The following is a 19734-nucleotide window of genomic DNA, read 5'->3' on the forward strand; positions in this document are numbered from 1 at the left end:
CACTTAGTGTTGCAAATACTAGCCAACACATGACATGGACAAATAAGACAATTAGTGAAACTAGTAAATTATTTATTTTGTCATTCAGGAAATCTTAATCCATTGTTCTGATCACACAACAATCTCTGATTGAAGATTTTATAAATCATTGTGCATCAATGTGAAAAATATCCTTATCCTTATGTTAACCATTTTGAAAATTTGGTGCTGACAGCCTTGAAGCATCGCTTCACTTTTGTTATCTTAAAGCAGGAAATACCTTCTCTCCAGGGTGGGAACAGTGCCTTTGAAGGAGGGTATACTCTTGTGTGTTGGCCTTCCACAGTATTCTCGTACATATACACATTGATCAGGTTTACTGTAATGCTGCTGCTGATCTGTTATGCACTTTGTTTCAGTTTCACTCAATTCAGCAATGACATAACAGCTATGGATTTATTTTCCAGACATTAGAGATCAATGGCTGGATACGAGTCTTGCATGGACAGAACATCCGTGCAGAAGAGCCACAACTGGCCTTGTTTGCAACCTGCTGTCCATTTGGTCCTCTATCCTTGTTTGACATTCCATCTCGGGAACTGACCTTCAAGAGCAAGCACAAGATGGACTTCTCCCCGATCACCATGGACAGCAGGTAGGGGACACTTTTACTTACAGGACCCTGACAATGACACAACCATGTCAAAACAGACAATTCTACCATAATAATCAACATTAACTGAAATGCACACCATGAAGAAATGTTTGAAGATGTTCCTTTTCCTAATTTGTATTAATCCAGAAATGGTGCTGTTCTGCCGAAAAGATATCACTGTTCATAGATGTTGATACTGATATGCTATTCTGTATGTTTCATTAGACTGACTCACTGAGTTGACTGAGTATGGTTTTACGCCGTTTTCAGCAATATCACGCTGGGGGCCATTGTACCCATGTGGGGAATTGAACCCGGGCCTTCGGCGTGAGGAGCGAACACTTTAATCACTAAGCTACCCCACCGCCCCTGTTTCATTAGAACTGATAGGGACACATGTATGGTAGATACATCATCTTGTTTGCTTTCATCAATATATGTATACTTGTCCAAGGGAAACTATTATAGCTGTCTATCAGAACTGGACAAGTCTAGGATATGAAACTTTGAAGTGAAATGAGATAAGATATTGAGGAAATATTCCAACCCGGATGGTATACATATATCCATTGTATTCTGCTGTATCAGATTCTTGGTACACAGAATGAATGTCACAAACATACAAAAGATTTACTGTTATATCAAAGGGGAAGATTATTATGTTCCCACTAGGGTCATGCAGTTGGATGGAAATTGGCATTCCAGTTTCCTTGTAAAGACATTGGTGAATCCATATCATAAATGAAATGATTTTCTATTTATTTCTTATCATCAGTCAGTGGATTATATTTCATTTCCAACTCTAGATAAGGAAAATGATGAAAATATCAACTGGATATCTGGGTTTGTGCATATGAAGCTGTAAGGAAATTTCTCATGAATTATCTGAAAATAAAATTCAAATTAGAGTTTACATATTTCATATAAAAAGGAGAATGTTTATATGAAAAAGACCATTTTCTCAAATTCAAATGATGTGCATTCATCAACATGAGAGAATATAACAGACCCCTTTCATAATTTTACAGTCCTCAAATAGTTCTTACACAGTAGCTGCTGTGTTAAAAAACATATAGAATATAAGTATGTTAACTGGATAACATCTAACTGAGTGAATCATGCCCTGGTAAATGATTAGATTGCCCAGCTGATAGTTGTTGCCTTTTACTGCCTCTATTGAATCATACCCTGGTAAATGATTGGATTGCCTGCTTAATAGATGTTGCCTTTTACTGCCTCTATTGAACTGTACCTTAATAAATGATTAGATTGCCCAGCTGATAGTCGTTGCCTGTTACTGCCTCTATTGAATTGTACCTTAGTAAATGATTGGATTGCCCAGCTGATAGTTGTTGCCTTTTACTGCCTCTATTGAATCATACCCTGGTAAATGATTGGATTGCCTGCTTAATAGATGTTGCCTTTTACTGCCTCTATTGAATTGTACCTTAGTAAATGATTAGATTGCCGAGCTGATAGTCGTTGCCTGTTACTGCCTCTATTGAATATTACCCTGGTAAATGAATAGATTGCCCAGCTAATATACTATCCCAAAAAAGAAACGCATAGGTGTTTTGTATTTATAAAAATCTGTTAATTACCTATTGTGTTCAAACAATTGTCAAAATATGTAACAAAAGTGTTGATAACATGATTTTACACAATTGCACGAGTGAAAAGTCGACTTTACGTACAAATGTTGATTTTGATGAGATTTTTTACAAGAATTAAAAATGCTTCGCCATAATGCAACAGAAATCACCTTCCAGTTGAAATTGTGCAGCGAAGAGCATGCACTGTCTGGCTATAAAAATCCAGATTACTTTCGGAAATCGGCATTTGTTTTGAAGGAGTTTCAAGGTCAAATCACGCTGCGACATGGAACATCGCCATTGAAAGAATACACGCTGGAGATTACCAATTTTCTGTTGCCAGGCCTCTGAATGTTAGTCTGAGCACGATATCACGGCTTGCAGCTCGTTACAACCAAACAAGTATAACAAATGACCGTCACCGTACAGGCAGACCTCAAGTCACCACTGCATCCCAAGATCGGTACATCCGGGTACTACATTTGCGTGAAAAAATAAATAAAATAAAATAAAAAAATGTAAAAAAATTAAAAGCTCTAGGGTGCCTGGACTTCGGAGGATATCCGGTCAAACTGTACGGAACAGGTTGAGAGAGATTGGACTGGGAGCCAGGTGACCCGACGTCGGGACCATGCTACGTGGTCACCATCGCGCTCAACGTCTCCGTTAACTCAAATTATCCACTTGGTTGTATAGACAGTACCTTCTTCTAAACCGATGTAAAAATTCATATCTTAAAGTCTATTTGTGGACAAGTTATACATGTTTGAAAATACAGCATTTTTGCAACAGATTTCTGGGTTATGCGTTTCTTTTTTGGAATAGTATAGTTATTCCCTGTTAAAACCTCTATTGAATCATGCCCTGGTAAATGATTAGATTGCCCAGTTGATAGTTGTTGCCTGTTACTGCCTCTATTGAATTGTACCTTGGTAAATGATTGGATTGCCCAGCTGATAGTTGATGCAATAATTATACAAGGGAGAGAGTTTGGGATTATGACTCAAACCGATAACCACCCCACCCACCGTAAATACACAATGATAGCATAATTTAGTCATAAAAGTCACATGACATTTTCTCTATGGAGTAACAGAAAAAAACTTTGTTTTGGTGTCTCTTCCCTGTATCTGTGATGATGAGCACCCACGATGCTGGCAGATCCCCTTAACCTCTGACATTATGACTCCTTAACAACTATTAGTACTTTGGGAGCCATTTTGAACCTTACTTGATCTTCACCACTTACAATACATGCTAGATCTGCTGAGGTATAAGCGTATAATATGTCTCTTCATCAACTAGGACATTAACGTCATGAAGGAGTGGAAGACATTTGTCTCAGTTAGTGCTGCTGTCAGTGTTTGGTGACCACCTCAACAGTTTCAGTACTGCAGTATTTGAAATACTTTAGAGTATTGAGTCTTCAATTGTGTTGCAGTGGAATGCCTGTTAATGGATGAATTAGCTTTAAAGTTCATTTACAGTACTGATGAAACAATTCATACATTTGCAAGTATGGAAACAGGTATTTGGAAATACATGGATGCACTTGTGATTTGGCTATTCACTTTCAGAAATGTTGTAATCAGTGTGTTGTTTTACATCCATGTTTGATATATCATCATCAATACTTTTTATATACCAGTGATGATATGTTCTGAAAGTTTGGATGTGTAGTTTGCTTCAAAAAGGGTGTGTGCACCCTAACTGTAATACTGTTCTGTTAGTGATGTAGACTGCTCCAATGTGTCACCACCTCCCTGTGTGTGGTCAGTTCCCACACTCTCTGACCATGGGTCACTGATCCCTCCACAGCAGAGCGCTCCATTACATACACATTGATGGAATATTGAGGAATTGTATTAGCTAACCTGTCAGCTGAGAAAGCAAGAAACAGATTTATTGGCATTCATTTCAAACTTCTCCTCGTCGGTTTCCTGGTCCCATGGTGTCAGTTTAATGTGTAACCCCTCATGTAAAGAGTATATATATGGGTAATTTCACAGCTGAGTAGCTGCACTTGTTTCCACTGAATAGGCAGACGTAAGGGAACAAAGAATGGCATAAGCTGTTGTTACGGGGCTGATCATAAGGAACTTATGTTCACGTGAAATAATAGGTATCTAGATATTATTGAACAAACATTTGTGCATAGAGAATTTTCTGGGTTTCATCTTCTTTTTATTATATGGTACAACGTTTCAGGGCTTGTTCGGCCCCATAATCAGGTAGAACTAAAGAACAGCGATGATGGGTTCTACCTGATGATGGGTTCTACCTGATGATGGGTTCTACCTGATGATGGGCACTACCTGATGATGGGTCCGGAACAAGCTCTGAAACGTTGTACCATACTATAAAAAGAAGATGAAACCCAGAAAATTCTCTATGTTCATCAAATAGCATCGTCTAAAACACCAATCAAACATTTGTGCAATACTGTTTCATTCTAACCAATGGAATCAACATGCTGTAAACAGTGTGAGTGGTCAGTTTTCATGCTGTTCATAATTTCAGTCATTCCTGAAAGTGATTGTCTGTCAAAACCTTCAGTTCCAATCTTGCCCACTGAAAAGCTCTTTTCCATATGAACAAAGCATGTATCCATCTGCCTTTATGCTCACAGATCTATCTATATGAGGTATGCATGTATCCATCTGCCTTTATGCTCACAGATCTATCTATATGAGGTATGCATGTATCCATCTGCCTTTATGCTCACAGATCTATCTATATGAGGTATGCATGTATCCATCTGCCTTTATGCTCACAGATCTATCTATATGAGGTATGCATGTATCCATCTGCCTTTATGCTCACAGATCTATCTATATGAGGTATGCATGTATCCATCTGCCTTTATGCTCACAGATCTATCTATATGAGGTATGCATGTATCCATCTGCCTTTATGCTCACAGATCTATCTATATGAGGTATGCATGTATCCATCTGCCTTTATGCTCACAGATCTATCTATATGAGGTATGCATGTATCCATCTGCCTTTATCACAGATCTATCTCACAGATCTATCTATATGAGGTATGCATGTATCCATCTGCCTTTATGCTCACAGATCTATCTATATATGAGGTATGCATGTATCCATCTGCCTTTATGCTCACAGATCTATCTATATGAGGTATGCATGTATCCATCTGCCTTTATGCTCACAGATCTATCTATATGAGGTATGCATGTATCCATCTGCCTTTATGCTCACAGATCTATCTATATGAGGTATGCATCTGTCTATATGAGGTATGCATGTATCCATCTGCCTTTATGCTCACAGATCTGTCTATATGAGGTATGCATGTATCCATCTGCCTTTATGCTCACAGATCTATCTATATGAGGTATGCATGTATCCATCTGCCTTTATGCTCACAGATCTATCTATATGAGGTATGCATGTATCCATCTGCCTTTATGCTCACAGATCTATCTATATGAGGTATGCATGTATCCATCTGCCTTTATGCTCACAGATCTATCTATATGAGGTATGCATGTATCCATCTGCCTTTATGCTCACAGATCTATCTATATGAGGTATGCATGTATCCATCTGCCTTTATGCTCACAGATCTATCTATATGAGGTATGCATGTATCCATCTGCCTTTATGCTCACAGATCTATCTATATGAGGTATGCATGTCTTAAGAAAATAGAAACTCATATTCAAACTTTTTAAAGGAATTTAATCAATTTCAGAAGAATCACTAGAGGCATTTGATTGAAATCTTTGTTTAGTTTTAATTTCAAACATTTCAGTGGGTTGTTGCCAAATCATGTAAAACAATAATCCAGATGACTATCTTCATCTTAGAAAACCACGACATGTTAATCGGAGATCAACAAATTTTGTTTGAAAAAAAATTGAAGTGTAACCTGTGTCTGCCTGAGAGTTATCAGATCTTTGAATCAAAACCCAACATCTGTCTCAGTGTGGATCTGTTACAAGCCAGGGTCGGTGAGGTGACCACACTCAGTCCTCAACAACCATATACAAATCGGCATCGCCGACAAGATCAGCTCTACTTGTATACTATGGCAGTGTTTGACTCTGGCTACGACATAGACGACGCTTATTTCAGCATTTACATGATCAGGTGGCAGTCACATGGGTACAGGTGGGTTGGGTTACCTCCCCTGCGAAGATCCTCGGCTATAGTCCTTGTGTAAATATGGGAGTTATTGTCTGGTGATTAATTCTTGTGGCATGTACAGTAGGGTATTTGGTGCAGTCTTGGAGCTGCTGTATCAAGTACTGGTAGTAATTGTGGGTCTTGGGAATGTGGGTGTTTCGTACTCAAGTGCAGCTACGTGTACTTAGGCCATATTTTTTAACTGACTGACTGAAGCCAAAAGCCACACTGAAAAAGTAGAACAAATCAAGTCTCTATCTTCCCAATACCAGTTAAGTTATAAGGAACTGAAAAAAACATTCATCAATGTTTGGCGAAAAATAAGTGTAACATTTAAATAGTAGCAGAGCTACAGATAACTTTTTGGGTCATTGAGTTATGTACTCACTTGTGTTCATCTCAATTGGGTATCCTAATTTTCCTTTGAGTAACCAAATAAATTGTACCCACCTCACTGAAACTCAGTTGGGTATTTTGCCATTTATTGTTAAAATATGATAAAGTTTAAATGTTGGTTTATGTGTTTGTTATTCATATTTGATCTGTAATATGAGAAACGATCAGAAAGACTGCAAGTTGCCAAGTTCAGGTGCTGAAATAGAACTTGTCAATATACCTCAGTTATTTTATCTATTTTGTGTGTATGTATGTAAGATCAAATGTATTGAGTATTTACAAAACTTCAAGCGTACTTGTATGCAGTAGACTTAATAGGTATTGGGTTTTCACATAAATATATTATGCAGATACACAGTTTATCTGTACCTGTGATAGTAGTTGATCAAACACTCCTCAGTAATATAGCCTGGGCCCACTTGTAACACCTTTGACCAACATCTACCTGTTTCTCTTATATAGGTAACATTCTGCACTTGAACCAATTAAATGTTGTCTTCAAACTACTAAATTAAAAGTTAAAAAGGAAGATTAGTTACAAAAAGCTGACTTCATCTGGCTAAGCATTTTTGAAAGTTAAAATCTCAACTAACTACCAACAAGCATATCTTAGAGACATGGAATATTTCTTGGTGAAGCTGGTGTAGTTCTGTCTTATGCAGTTCAGTGAACACAACAGTCTGTCCGGTCAATGTTAGTTCTTAGTTGGATGCCTGGCTTCTTGGACCCATTTGTCATGGTGAGTGATTAAATAATATTGCTTAACGCCACATCAGCTGTCTTGCAGTTATTCATGGCAAGTTGTCATGGTTCCAAGCAGAGGATACAGACAAGCTGCGTATCTGCATGAATTATGCAAATATTTATGTGAAAACTCAATTCCTATTAAGTCTATTGCATATAAGTACGCTTCAAATTTGTAAATACTCAATAGATTTGATATTACATGCATAAAATACCAAAATACCCAAATGCGTTTGAGTGAGGTGGGTACAATTTATTTGGTTACCCAAAAGAAAATTAGGATACCCAATTAAGATGAACACAAGCGAGTACATAACTCAATGACCCAAACATTTATCTGTAGCTCTGGTGCAAAGGTCAATAAATAAAAAATCTTTATTTGTTAATATTTGGAGAATGCAAACTGAACTATGAGATACCCATATTGGACAAAAATTCAATGAATGAAATTGCGAAAATTATGAATATTAAAAAAACACCTTTGTATTTGTAAATATAAGCATGTGTAATTGGAGAATTAAAAAATGTGTGTCATTTTTCAAAATATAAAGAATTTATGAATTCAAAGGAAAATTGTTAAATGCTATCATAAATCATTGAGCAGGGAAGGTTTTACATGTTTTTCCTCACCAGACTACTGCAGTCAAACTAGAGGATCACCAATGATGACCTGCACACATTATAGCTATGCTGGCAATTATAATGACCTTTTCATCAGGATGTGTGGACATTTTAGTCACTAGTGTACCACCCCTTGTTCTTTGATAAAATCAACAGCTGAGCAAGAAAAGTGATAGCGAAGTTGCCCACAAATCCTGCTTTCCTGACACAGACTATCTCCGTTCATTGTGTAGCCATTATATTCCAGTAAAGAAATAACTGGTTAATCACTCTCCCTGAAGGTGGCTTGGAGGATTTACTTGTAAAAGGCTTTTAATACTATTTAGTGGAAATCTGTGAGTGACCCTATTTTAGTGTATAAAGTTGGTTTGTAATGGCAGTGTCCCATTCAGAGCAAGCCTGGAATGAGAATTAACAGTGCTGTTTACAGTTTCTCTAGGTACATGGTAATTTCTGGTGTCATGTTACAAATCCATTTGTTTTGATTTAGGCTCAGGTGAAACTGACAAGAACTTAAGTGGTTTTGTTCGTGTGTACTCAATATGATTGTTGTGTCATCTCCCAACACCTGAGAGGTGGCATACAGGTGACCACTACTTACAAATGTCTCATCTCCCAACACCTGAGAGGTGGCATACAGGTGACCACTACTTACAAATGTCTCATCTCCCAACACCTGAGAGGTGGCATACAGGTGACCACTACTTACAAATGTCTCATCTCCCAACACCTGAGGTGGCATACAGGTGACCACTACTTACAAGTGTCTCATCTCCCAACACCTGAGAGGTGGCATACAGGTGACCACTACTTACAAATGTCTCATCTCCCAACACCTGAGAGGTGGCATACAGGTGACCACAACTTACAAATGTCTCATCTCCCAACACCTGAGAGGTGGCATACAGGTGACCACAACTTACAAATGTCTCATCTCCCAACACCTGAGAGGTGGCATACAGGTGACCACTATTTACAAATGTCTCATCTCCCAACACCTGAGAGGTGGCATACAGGTGACCACTACTTACAATTGTGGTCATCACTGATTTGGTTACTAACTAGTGAACTCAAGTAAACATGGTTTATGATTGAGGGGGTTAAGGGAATATTTAGAGCTAGACAGATTATCACTAGCTATGCAAGATTTCTCCAGCCTTTTGATTTATATAAAATTGTCAAGATTTTCCAAGATTTTCATAATAATTATTTTCTATTCATCACTTCAGATGATAATTTCATACTCAGAAGATTTTGTAAAGTTTATAAGAAATGTTTACTTTTCTCGAGATGTCTTATATTTCTAGATATATTTTTGCAGAAATTCTGCAAGATAGAATTACTCTGTTACCAAATACTGCTTGTAAGAGCACCCCATACAAATACTAAGTGTGGTAGTTGATAAGTCTTTACCAGTAATATTTTATTTTGCAGACAAGGCTATTCATAATGGTAATCAGCACAGACTAATATCTAATAACTGATAAAGTACGGATGACAAGTTCTTTAGATGCCCTCTTGGGATGTTTTCTGTGCTGATGCCTGCATATATGCAATACACTCTGTGGAATATTGTCTGTCTATTGTGATGGTCAGTCTGACCTGTGACCTCAGGTCAAGTGCTTCCACCTGGCCAGGATTACCTGCTGGGGCTATTCTTGTCTAAATGGCCGATGGCCAGAGGCGAGGAGGGATCATATAGTCAAGAGCAATAGTTAACTCATAGGGCACATAATTATTATTGGGATGTTTACAGCAGCATAGCGAATCCTTAAAATGTACTAAACTACCCCAGATGAAGAAAATTCAGTTTGTTTCCACTGATTGTTTTTTTGTAGTAAACATGATTACAAGAATAGTGAAATCTCTCACATTGACATTGACAGTTTGTGTATACAATTAAGTGGAACCTCGTTGGTGTATTGATCACCTGCAGAGAACAGTGTTGTTGTTGTTTAGGAGTTTCCTAATGACTTTACAGTGTAAAGTTTAAGGTCTCTAGTGTTTGAAGGTATAGGGTTTACCCCATGTTGTAATGTCACATCGTCATTTGTGGTGTCAAGTACTCTGACACTGCTGTATATAATCAATCTGACGGTCGTTTATGTCTAATGTCTGTGAAATTGACAACCCTTTCATACTACCTGCTTCAACTTTAACAAAAGCTCAGGTAATATGACCCCTAGTGACTGAACAATTTTTGTCAGAATAGCTTGCTTAACGACACATCTACCAGTGTGTTTATGTACATTTCAAAATTCCTGTCACACAAATCTGTATCTAGGATTGATCACAGCACTTGTCTATGATGCATATCAGCAAATTGACCTATTTGCGTGTTAATTTCTTTGTGCTGCTATATGAATGCAAATTCTTTATTTCCTTCACGTTGAAATGTAATCTTCTGTTCCGGTATTAATCTTTGCTGCCCCAAGTTAATGACATAGTGCTATAAATTTGGTTCTTGAGACAGGTACGTTTTGTCCTTGTGAAAACCTGACAAGCAGGGTTAGTTATTGTCATCATGTTCAAAGAAATCGACGATCAAAAAACATGTGCATTGCTAATTGACGCACATTTCAAAGTGACATTTCAGTTGAAGATAGACCCAGGACTTTCTAGCTTGTAAATTAATTATCCCTCATCTGATTAAATCAGTCGACTGCAAAAGCAAGCTGAATTACCAGGCAATGACCTACATAAGGAAAAAGATACATGATTCAAGGAAAAATTATGTGCTTCTTAAAATCTGTTTCTTAATTCAATCTAGTTCTGTCAAATCTGTTGTTTGAAAAATATTATACCATACCTTTAAACATTGAATGTCAACATAAATATGTCTGCATCTTTGATAATCATTAATTTTATAAGAAATAAAGAAAATAATTCTATTTTGAAGTTGAAATTGTTTAATATTCAATAAACACCCACACAGACATTAATATCCTCCACCTAAAACAGATGCTAATAAGATAATAAACATACAAGATAAGAATCAGTGTACATGTCATTGTATAAAGGAAGGATGGGGGTATAGCCCTGTCTAGTCCCTTCTTGGAGCTACCTGTACACAAGGCTTCAGGAAGTAACCTCTGTGTGTTTGCAGGGATACATCTGTAATGGTTTGACCAAGCCATGAGATGCTGAGATTGTTATTGTTTGTTTCAGGGGGAAGATGATGTTTGGATATGCAGACCATGAGTTGGCATCAACGTCTGGCTATGACCTTGTCCATCCTGATGATCTCTCCTACTTTGCAGCCGCCCATCAAGAGTGTAAGTATCAGAAACATCTGTAACATAGGTTGCAGTGTCCAGCCTCCTCCCAGCTGATTAATCTATGTAATGAGATGACTGTAATAGTATCAATGTAGTGGGAAGAAATCATCTAACCAGGCCAAATGAACACGGTTTCTTCAGGCAGCAACCTTGGGAAAGCTGGGAAATGAAATTAACAGATGCCTGTTTCAATCAATCATTTTGAGGTGTTTGTTTCACTGGAATGAATCAGGTGGAAATGCAGATTCTATCAGCAAGAAGTCATTCATTTCAATATTGATAAAAGATTAGAGTGAGAATCATAATTGTGCATCAGTTTTGATGATGATGATGATGATGATGATGATGATGGTGATGGTGATACAGTTCAGCTGACTTTATTGATGATACAATCGACCATGGGAAATGACTGTACCTTATTTACTGATCGGTGGCAATGATAGTGATTAAGTGGGATGATTGGCAGGTTAGTTACTGATAACAACATCCTTTTGTCTTATTTGTGTGGAATACCATCCCTTGTCGACCACATCTCGATGCTTCACACCATAACCGAGACAGAAACGTGGGGGACCCTGTGTTATGGACGCTTCTCAATTCTCAACTAATTTACACCACTGGCAGATGTCAGACAGAAATTGATTAGGAATGTCAATATGCAGAATTAAATTTCCTACAGAAGAGTAAACTATAGGAGATGTAATGTGACTGGGTGTACATTTCACCCCTGAAATTGACATCGTGGTAATGTGAATTCACATAAAAAATGTACTTGATTGCTTTGAAGTAATTTACCGGTTTGTTCTTGTGTAGCTTCTTGTTCCCTGTGTTTAGTTTTTTTAATCTTCCTGGAAACTTTTAATGTTCTTTTCATGTTGTTTTGAACAAGTTAAGCAGTTTTTCAAGGTTAGATTTCTTAGCAAGTTCTTGGAATGTTTCTGAGGAAACAAAGCACATTTTTTAAGTCTCTGTAGTCTGATGAGGATTTGATGTTGGTATATTTAAACAGTTTACAACACTCCTAGACGCTTGATCAGAGAAATGAGTAGAAATGTGTCACCTATATTGCACCTGAAAAATACATTCAAGGTTTCTGTTATCAAAACCACAACATGTATTTTTAGGGCTTTAGTACTTCGAAAATAGGCTTTGTATATACTATCAGTGTCAATCACTATCAAATACTGAAGCTTCCAATATATTGCAATATGTATCGGAATACGGGTACCAGTTTCGCAATATATTGCAATACAATTTATTTGCCAATACACAGCCCTAATGATGAATGTACAATTATTCGCAGTAATGAAGGATATCTCCCCCAAAGCAAAAGAGCACTTCCAGGACAGGTATCAGCTAAAAAAGGGCCTCGAGTAAACCCTATGCTTTATTGTGCTGGTAATGTTTATTGCCAGGATACATATATTTATTGTGTCTATTTCAGTGATAAAAAACAGGCAGTTCTGGCCTGATTGCCTACCGATGGCTGACCAAGTCTTTCCGATGGCTGTGGCTTCAGTCCAGTTGTAAGGTCATCTACAAGAACAGCAAGCCAGACTTCATCATTTGTACTCACAGGCAGCTCACGTAAGTGGTCAGCTGGTCATCTGGCTTGTCATTTAGTATGGTGGGCAGGTGTTATTATGTAGAGAAATAGTAAGAAAACAACATTTTGATGTCATGAGCATGACTAAGTTGACATAAAATACTTAAAATACTGAAGTTTAATCCAGTTAGTGAATCATGATGTAAGATCATGTTAGCAATATTACACTAATTTGCAGTTTTATTTAGACAGTATCAACTAACAAAATTGCTTCTTCTCTACATCATTACAATTCCTTCCTGTGCATATGCCATTCACTACAAACATTAACGTAGAAACATGATATCATTCACATCATCAATGATGATGATATTGACATCAAATCTCTCTGATGATAATTATTGTTATTTGCACAATATGAACAAATGAATACATTATAGATAACATATGGTGCATCAATCACTGAGGAAGTTGTGAACCATAAAATGAGCTAAAAGTAGTGAGTGAGGAGGTGATTATTCCAGCAATATCATGGCTTGAGACACCAGAAATAGACTTTACACATTGTACCCATGTGGGGAATCAAACCTGTATCTTTGGTGGGACAAGTGAACAATTTAACCACTAGGGTACCCCATTATCACCAAGCTAAAGGTAACCTGAGACAATAAAGTGGTTTATCATGATAAATTATCCATGTACTTTCACCTTTGAAATGCCTGTCCAAGAACTGTAACATGAGCCAATGTTTCTGTTACTTATCAGTGATGATGAGGGCCAGGACCTGTTTGGCAAGCGAGGAAATGAGTTCAAGCTTCCGTACCCACTGCTGGACATGGACCTGTGTGCAGGCTTTGGATTCCCGGAGGAGGATCTTGTGTCCAAGAAACCTAACAAGAACAAGAAGAAAGCTCAGGGACGGGAATATTCCCAGAACACCAAGAAAAGGAAAGGTCCCTGTCCCCTGAACGTCAGCTATGGAGGCTATGCCCCTTTCAACTATGACACCGGAGACTACAAGTCGGACATTGTGTATCCGAACAATTTTGGATATGACACTGATATATATCGCTCCAATGTGTATGGGTCACTGACAGGTTCGATGTACCCTAGCTCTGATGCATACAGACTAGAATCTGACAAACATAGTCTCTCTAATGGATACATTTTAGATCCCCGACAATATCAGCCATCTTTACCCTACTCCACAAACAGTTATGCAGATATCATCACATCAGCACCAAAATATGGTCTGGACTATGGCTACGGTTTTGACCTTGCCAAGAAGGGCGTGTGTGAGGAATTGCCCTTCTATGAAAATGACTCAAGGAAATATGGATATGATTTCCATCATCATGAACGCTTTCCATCTCGTCTGAACGGATCTCTGGAGCCAGTGGATCTCCGTTCAGCATCTGTGTACAATGCAAACTCATTCATGAACACAATAGAAGGAGCAGTTGCTCCTCCTTGTATGCCATCCTCTACACTTTTCCGATCTGTCCATAATCAGGGTGTTTATCCTAAAGACAATAAAATGGACACAAGGTCATCACCAGACGCTGTGGTCAATGGTCAAGATCTCGTGCAGCACTCTCTCAACCACAGAGACAGCTCTGTGATAAAGAGTGCTGGACCTGGTGTTCGGGACAACATTAACTTGGATGGGAACATGACTCCCAATGTGTTACACAACAGTAATAAGACCCCTGATATGAATGGCAGTGTCTGGGGACACTGTGGGAAGGGTCCCCCTGCTTACCATCAACGAGGGAGTTTAGGATCAGGGTCTGACCGTGGAACAAGTCCTGCTCAGTCAGATCTCAGTGCTTCAGAACTGTCCAGCGGAACTCCTAATAAGAACGATCTTGTGATGAACACAAGGACAAGTCCCAAGATCACCGGAGTTCCAGCCTCTGTCATTCATTCCAAGTAAGTTGTCAGGATTTAACACCACTTTGAACAGTACCAAGTATAGTAAATCGTGTAAGCTTATGTTGAGAGCAGACTGAGACTAATACAGTATACTGAGACTGAAGATATAATGTATTTAACTGACATTGAATTTTGAATATAATTGTATTAATTAATCAATGTCAAATTACTAATACTGTTTCATCTTTCTTTCAGTCCATCCTGTGACAAACAACAGCAACATCAACAGCAGTCTGTGATGGGGGGCATTCCTGTCCCTGTTGTGAAGGCATCGCCATGGGTAACCACCCATCACTACAACAACAATGCCTACACAGACAAGGACTGGGGCGCTGGCTCTGACATGTATGCATGTGCATCCAAGAGAGCTATGTTGGCTGACAGTGTGGCTCATCAGAAGGTACACACTCGGGGGAAGCCCGACGTTTAGCAGGGATGGAAGGGTCGGGAGTGAGAAGGGATTGAGTGGAGCCTGAATGGGGAAATGAGTGGTCAAATGGGTGTTGGGTAGGGATGGTGGCTGGGGTATTGACAGGTTGGTGGAGGAGGTGAATGGGGGTCAGGGTTGGAGTTGTACAGGGATGGAGGTGGTGTACCAGATTGTGAATAGGGGATAGGGGGGCAGGGATTCAGAGTTGGGATGAGAGTTGGGATGGTGGAGATTGACAGGGGGATGGAGGTGGGGTTTTTGGGGCCAGGGAGTTCGGGGTGGGGATGGAGCTTACAAAGTTGGTGGTTGTGAATGAAGGTGGAGTGGGGGAGTTTAAGGTATTTGGGATGAAGGCATTGGTGTATGGGGGGGTGTCCAGATATTGAGGTGGGGGTGAAGGTTGTGAATGAAGGTGGGGTGGGGGAGGCAGAGATTAAGGGATTGGGATGGAGGCAATGGTGTGGTGTGGTGCAGATATTGAGGTGGGGGTTGAAATAAATGAATGGGAGTATTAGGGCAAGGAGTGACAAGGGGGATGGGATTGAATAGGACGGGGAATGGATTATGGGGAATATCATTCTGAAAATGTTCAGCATTATGAGAATGAAAACAGAGGTCATGAGAGATGCATGAAGTTCGGGCTGAGATAGATGGTAGTGGGAATGGACACTTTCTTTGATATGAAGTTTTTTTATTTAAATATATTATATTCATAGTAATAGTAATTGTTTTCTGAAAGTAAATGAAATGCTGTAAAGCTTCAAAAGTATGGACTGACCGTAATGTCCCTGTAGCCTAATGTTCGCCCAGCAGTGAAATTACTATATTAACTATGCTCATGGACTGTCAGTAACAGATTGCCTACAGGATGCTGAGGCGTATAAACATAAAACATAACACATTTGTAAATGTCATACTCCATCACTGATGTTAATTGGATTATCTGAATGTAAATGAATCTGCTTCACATTTACAAGGAGTAGGGTTTGGTTTCGTCATCAAAGACAAGTTCAATTTATGCTCTCCCTATTCATCAATTAGCTGAACATAGAATGCTGTCATTCATTCTATTTTTGACCATTTTCCATTTCTTTTTCAGCACCTGGCACTGAAGAGCGTCACAGACAGGGGAGATAATCCATTACTTAGTTTCTCTGAGATGACCCACACATTACTAAGTAGCACCCACTGATAGAGGCCAACATGAAACTACATGTGTCAAAATGAACACTTTTTATATTCTAAGTGTCAGGAATCAAGGTTTGCTTATGACCTTGACCTATTTTGTTGACCTTGGACTAAAGCACAGTAACTCACTGGATATTTCCACCAGTGACTTCTGTCAAATGTCAGCAAATAAATTTCTAAGGTTTATATGTTGTTAATCACAATGACCTTGACCTTATTTATTTAAGTCAGTTTGATATGGTTGCCATGTGAGATGAGGCATGGTTCCACACTGCAAGAACTTATTGTGGTATGAGTGTAAATACACTGTTTATGTTAACCAAAATGTATCATTAAAGAGAATCTATGTCACAATATTTTTCTCGTCCTTTATGATCCATTACAATTTTACCTCGTTATTTAAACTTCAAGCCACATAGATAATATAAGTCCCATCAGGATGGCTTTAGTGAGGGATCATTCCTTATAGCATGGAGGCATAATGCTAAACACTTTATTCTCATATACTTTAAGTACAAGTATATGCAGTTTCATTAGTGCTATTGATATGGTCACTGATATTATTTTTTGTTGTATGTTTTGTTTAGGTTTGCTTATATACAGCCTAATTTACAGAGTCATTTTTAAGATTTTATTTACAAAGCTTTTCACCAAATATTGTCATATGGATTTCAGCTTTAAGGTGTGTTACATTGAATGCACTTGCTCCTAAAAATATCCTCTAAACATATTTCCTTTGAATTGACAAGAAATTTGGCTTGCAGTTTGGTCAATGACCAAATCAATTAAATGACAGTGTTCTCTATAGCCAACATATTTTTTTTCAATATTTGCAGTATATTTTTGGACAACTCAGCGGATGTATACATGTTTGTGATATTGTGTTCAAGTCGTTAAACGTATGAAAGAGGACTCAGTGTTGTATTAAGTGTAGAGACTGGAATACTGTAGCTATTTATATTGTCGTTTTCTCAACTGATTAACAAGTGAAGTCACACTACAGTATCAAAATTTATCTGATAATATTTGCTCAAATTAAAGAAAATATTCCTGTAAATAGGTAAACAATAGCGGTGACACCAATTATGTTCTGCTTCTAGCCTGCATTGATGCATGTTGGTTTGTTTATTGTCCATGAGTTTCAGCAATGTTGATATGTCTATGACAAGCATCTCCTGTTTATGTTGTGTATATTATTTTGACAATCCAATGAAGCACTCAGTATTGTTGTTTTCATATGCCAATGCTTCTTGTGTCCTTCTATAATTTCTATTGCTTTTGCCAAATGACAAGTGCTATGATTTTATTTACAGCTTTTCTCAGCATGCTCCATATGTTTTGTTTGTATATTTTGTTGACAAAATATATTTTGAAAGGTTATCCTATTTTCATTTGGTGTTGCCAGGATTATCACAACTTCTAAATACAAAAGGATTTAAGGAGTGTTCAGCATCTTACTTCATCCTCATTTCCTTTTTATGATGTTATTAATTATAATAATTTGTCAGTCATAAGATAAATTTATTATTATAGGAGTTCATTTATGAACTGAAAAATCTATATTTAATAATATCAACCAACTTGTTTTCCTGGAAACCCATTTTGCACATCAAACGAATTCCCAGATATTTATGTTCGTCAGTTTCTTAAGAATAAAATAACATGAAGGATGTTTAGCTGAGCATGACTAAAGGATAATACCATGGATCTCAGTTTTCGTTTACATATTCATGGTTTTCAGTTTCCCGTATGGGTATTCTGAGGGTTGGCATTTATACTCATTCTGGTTATTATGAAGGTCAGTCTTCGGGTTAACAGTAGGTTACTATATTGTAAGTAATATATAGGCCATGTTTGATGACTTCTCTTGATATGTTTGTTCATTTCTGGTTCTAAGAATTAAGAACAAAATACAGCAAAGGATTTAAAGTGATATAGGAACGTGACTAAGACATATTTATCATAATAAATCTGAAATGTTACTGTATATATGAATGTTTAAGAACATCCATTGCAACCTATAGGTGCTGAAATAGTTATTAAAACTCTCACATCATCTTTGTCGTTCAACATCATCAGGGTCATTATCGTCATCATCATTATCATCACCATGTTCATCATCATCATGTATTTATTAAGTCCCAGGCTCAAAGTTGTAATTAGTGGTTGTACATATGTATTATTTTGTTAAAGTGTCGAAATGTGTGTTTAGTTTGTGATGGGAAACATCAGTGTTGACTGCACTGAAATGATACAACGCAACCTGGCGAGCATCTTGCCATGACCTTGTATGACCTTGGGATACATGTGACCTCGACCCAGAAAAGTCTCAAACTTGCCATAATAATTTATCTTCATTTCCATGAATCTTGTGAATAAAGTTGAGAAACTGGATCATCTTGTCACTGTTGTTCGTTTTTAATAACTGACAAGGAAATAGAAGGTGAAATGGATTTGTTATGCACCAAAACAATCTATGAAGACTTACAAGGAGGTATGCCAAGATTCAACATTCCTGAAAAGAGGTTAATGACGATGTTGGGCCATTGTTATTTGGTGATAGATTTGACCATTTTTCTTGTTTATTGTTAGAAAATAATATTTCATTAAAGTATATATGATTTTTAAAACATAAATCTTTTTAAACTTTGTGACATTTTTAGAAATATCAGATGAGGTCAGAACTGAAGTGTTGTCCCTCCTGTGGGGTGAAGTGCTCTATGTTTAATCAGTGATGAAACACATCAGTTCTTGGTCAATAAACAAATCAGCTCTGTGAAGCGGAAATCTATATGCTTTTATCCAAATTATTTATTAATGTTTTCTTTACCAGGATTTTTGGCAGGATAAATCCAGTGCATGATAAAAACAGTACCCTTGGAGTCATTTATGGATAAATATGCAAATAATGTGGTTGAGGGACTGTGAGAGAGACCAGCAGAGAACGTATATATCTCCATTATCCTGTATCAACTGGTGATGACACCATGTGTTCTAGAAATATGAAGCGTATCCTGCCTTACCAATAGCACCCAGAACACGGACAAGGGCAAGTAGACAAGAACACGGGAACACGTGCTACCAGAAACAGTACACAATAGCAATTGCAAACACAAATTTTATTTCCTATATATGCGTTACATGTTGAAATATCTCTAACATGTCTACCTTAAAAAGGAATTAATAATTATACTGAGTCCTTGAATGTTTGAA

General features: G+C 37.7%; 1 protein-coding gene across 1 annotated transcript in view; it reads left to right on the forward strand.

The window, feature by feature from the left end:
- Nucleotides 1–18915, forward strand: part of LOC124282666 (single-minded homolog 1-like) — a 57887-nt gene extending 38972 nt beyond the window's left edge. Inside the window, 7 exon segments of the mRNA XM_046718691.1 lie at nt 447–634; nt 11313–11419; nt 12867–12875; nt 12877–13009; nt 13734–14900; nt 15099–15303; nt 16433–18915. Of these exon segments, the coding sequence (XP_046574647.1) occupies nt 447–634; nt 11313–11419; nt 12867–12875; nt 12877–13009; nt 13734–14900; nt 15099–15303; nt 16433–16525 (1902 nt within the window). The 3' untranslated portion in view covers nt 16526–18915.
- Nucleotides 18916–19734: the final 819 nt, after the last annotated feature.

The sequence above is a fragment of the Haliotis rubra genome, unplaced genomic scaffold, assembly GCF_003918875.1.
Source record: "Haliotis rubra isolate DU_JTF1 unplaced genomic scaffold, ASM391887v1 Scf300, whole genome shotgun sequence".
Lineage (NCBI taxonomy): Eukaryota > Metazoa > Mollusca > Gastropoda > Lepetellida > Haliotidae > Haliotis > Haliotis rubra.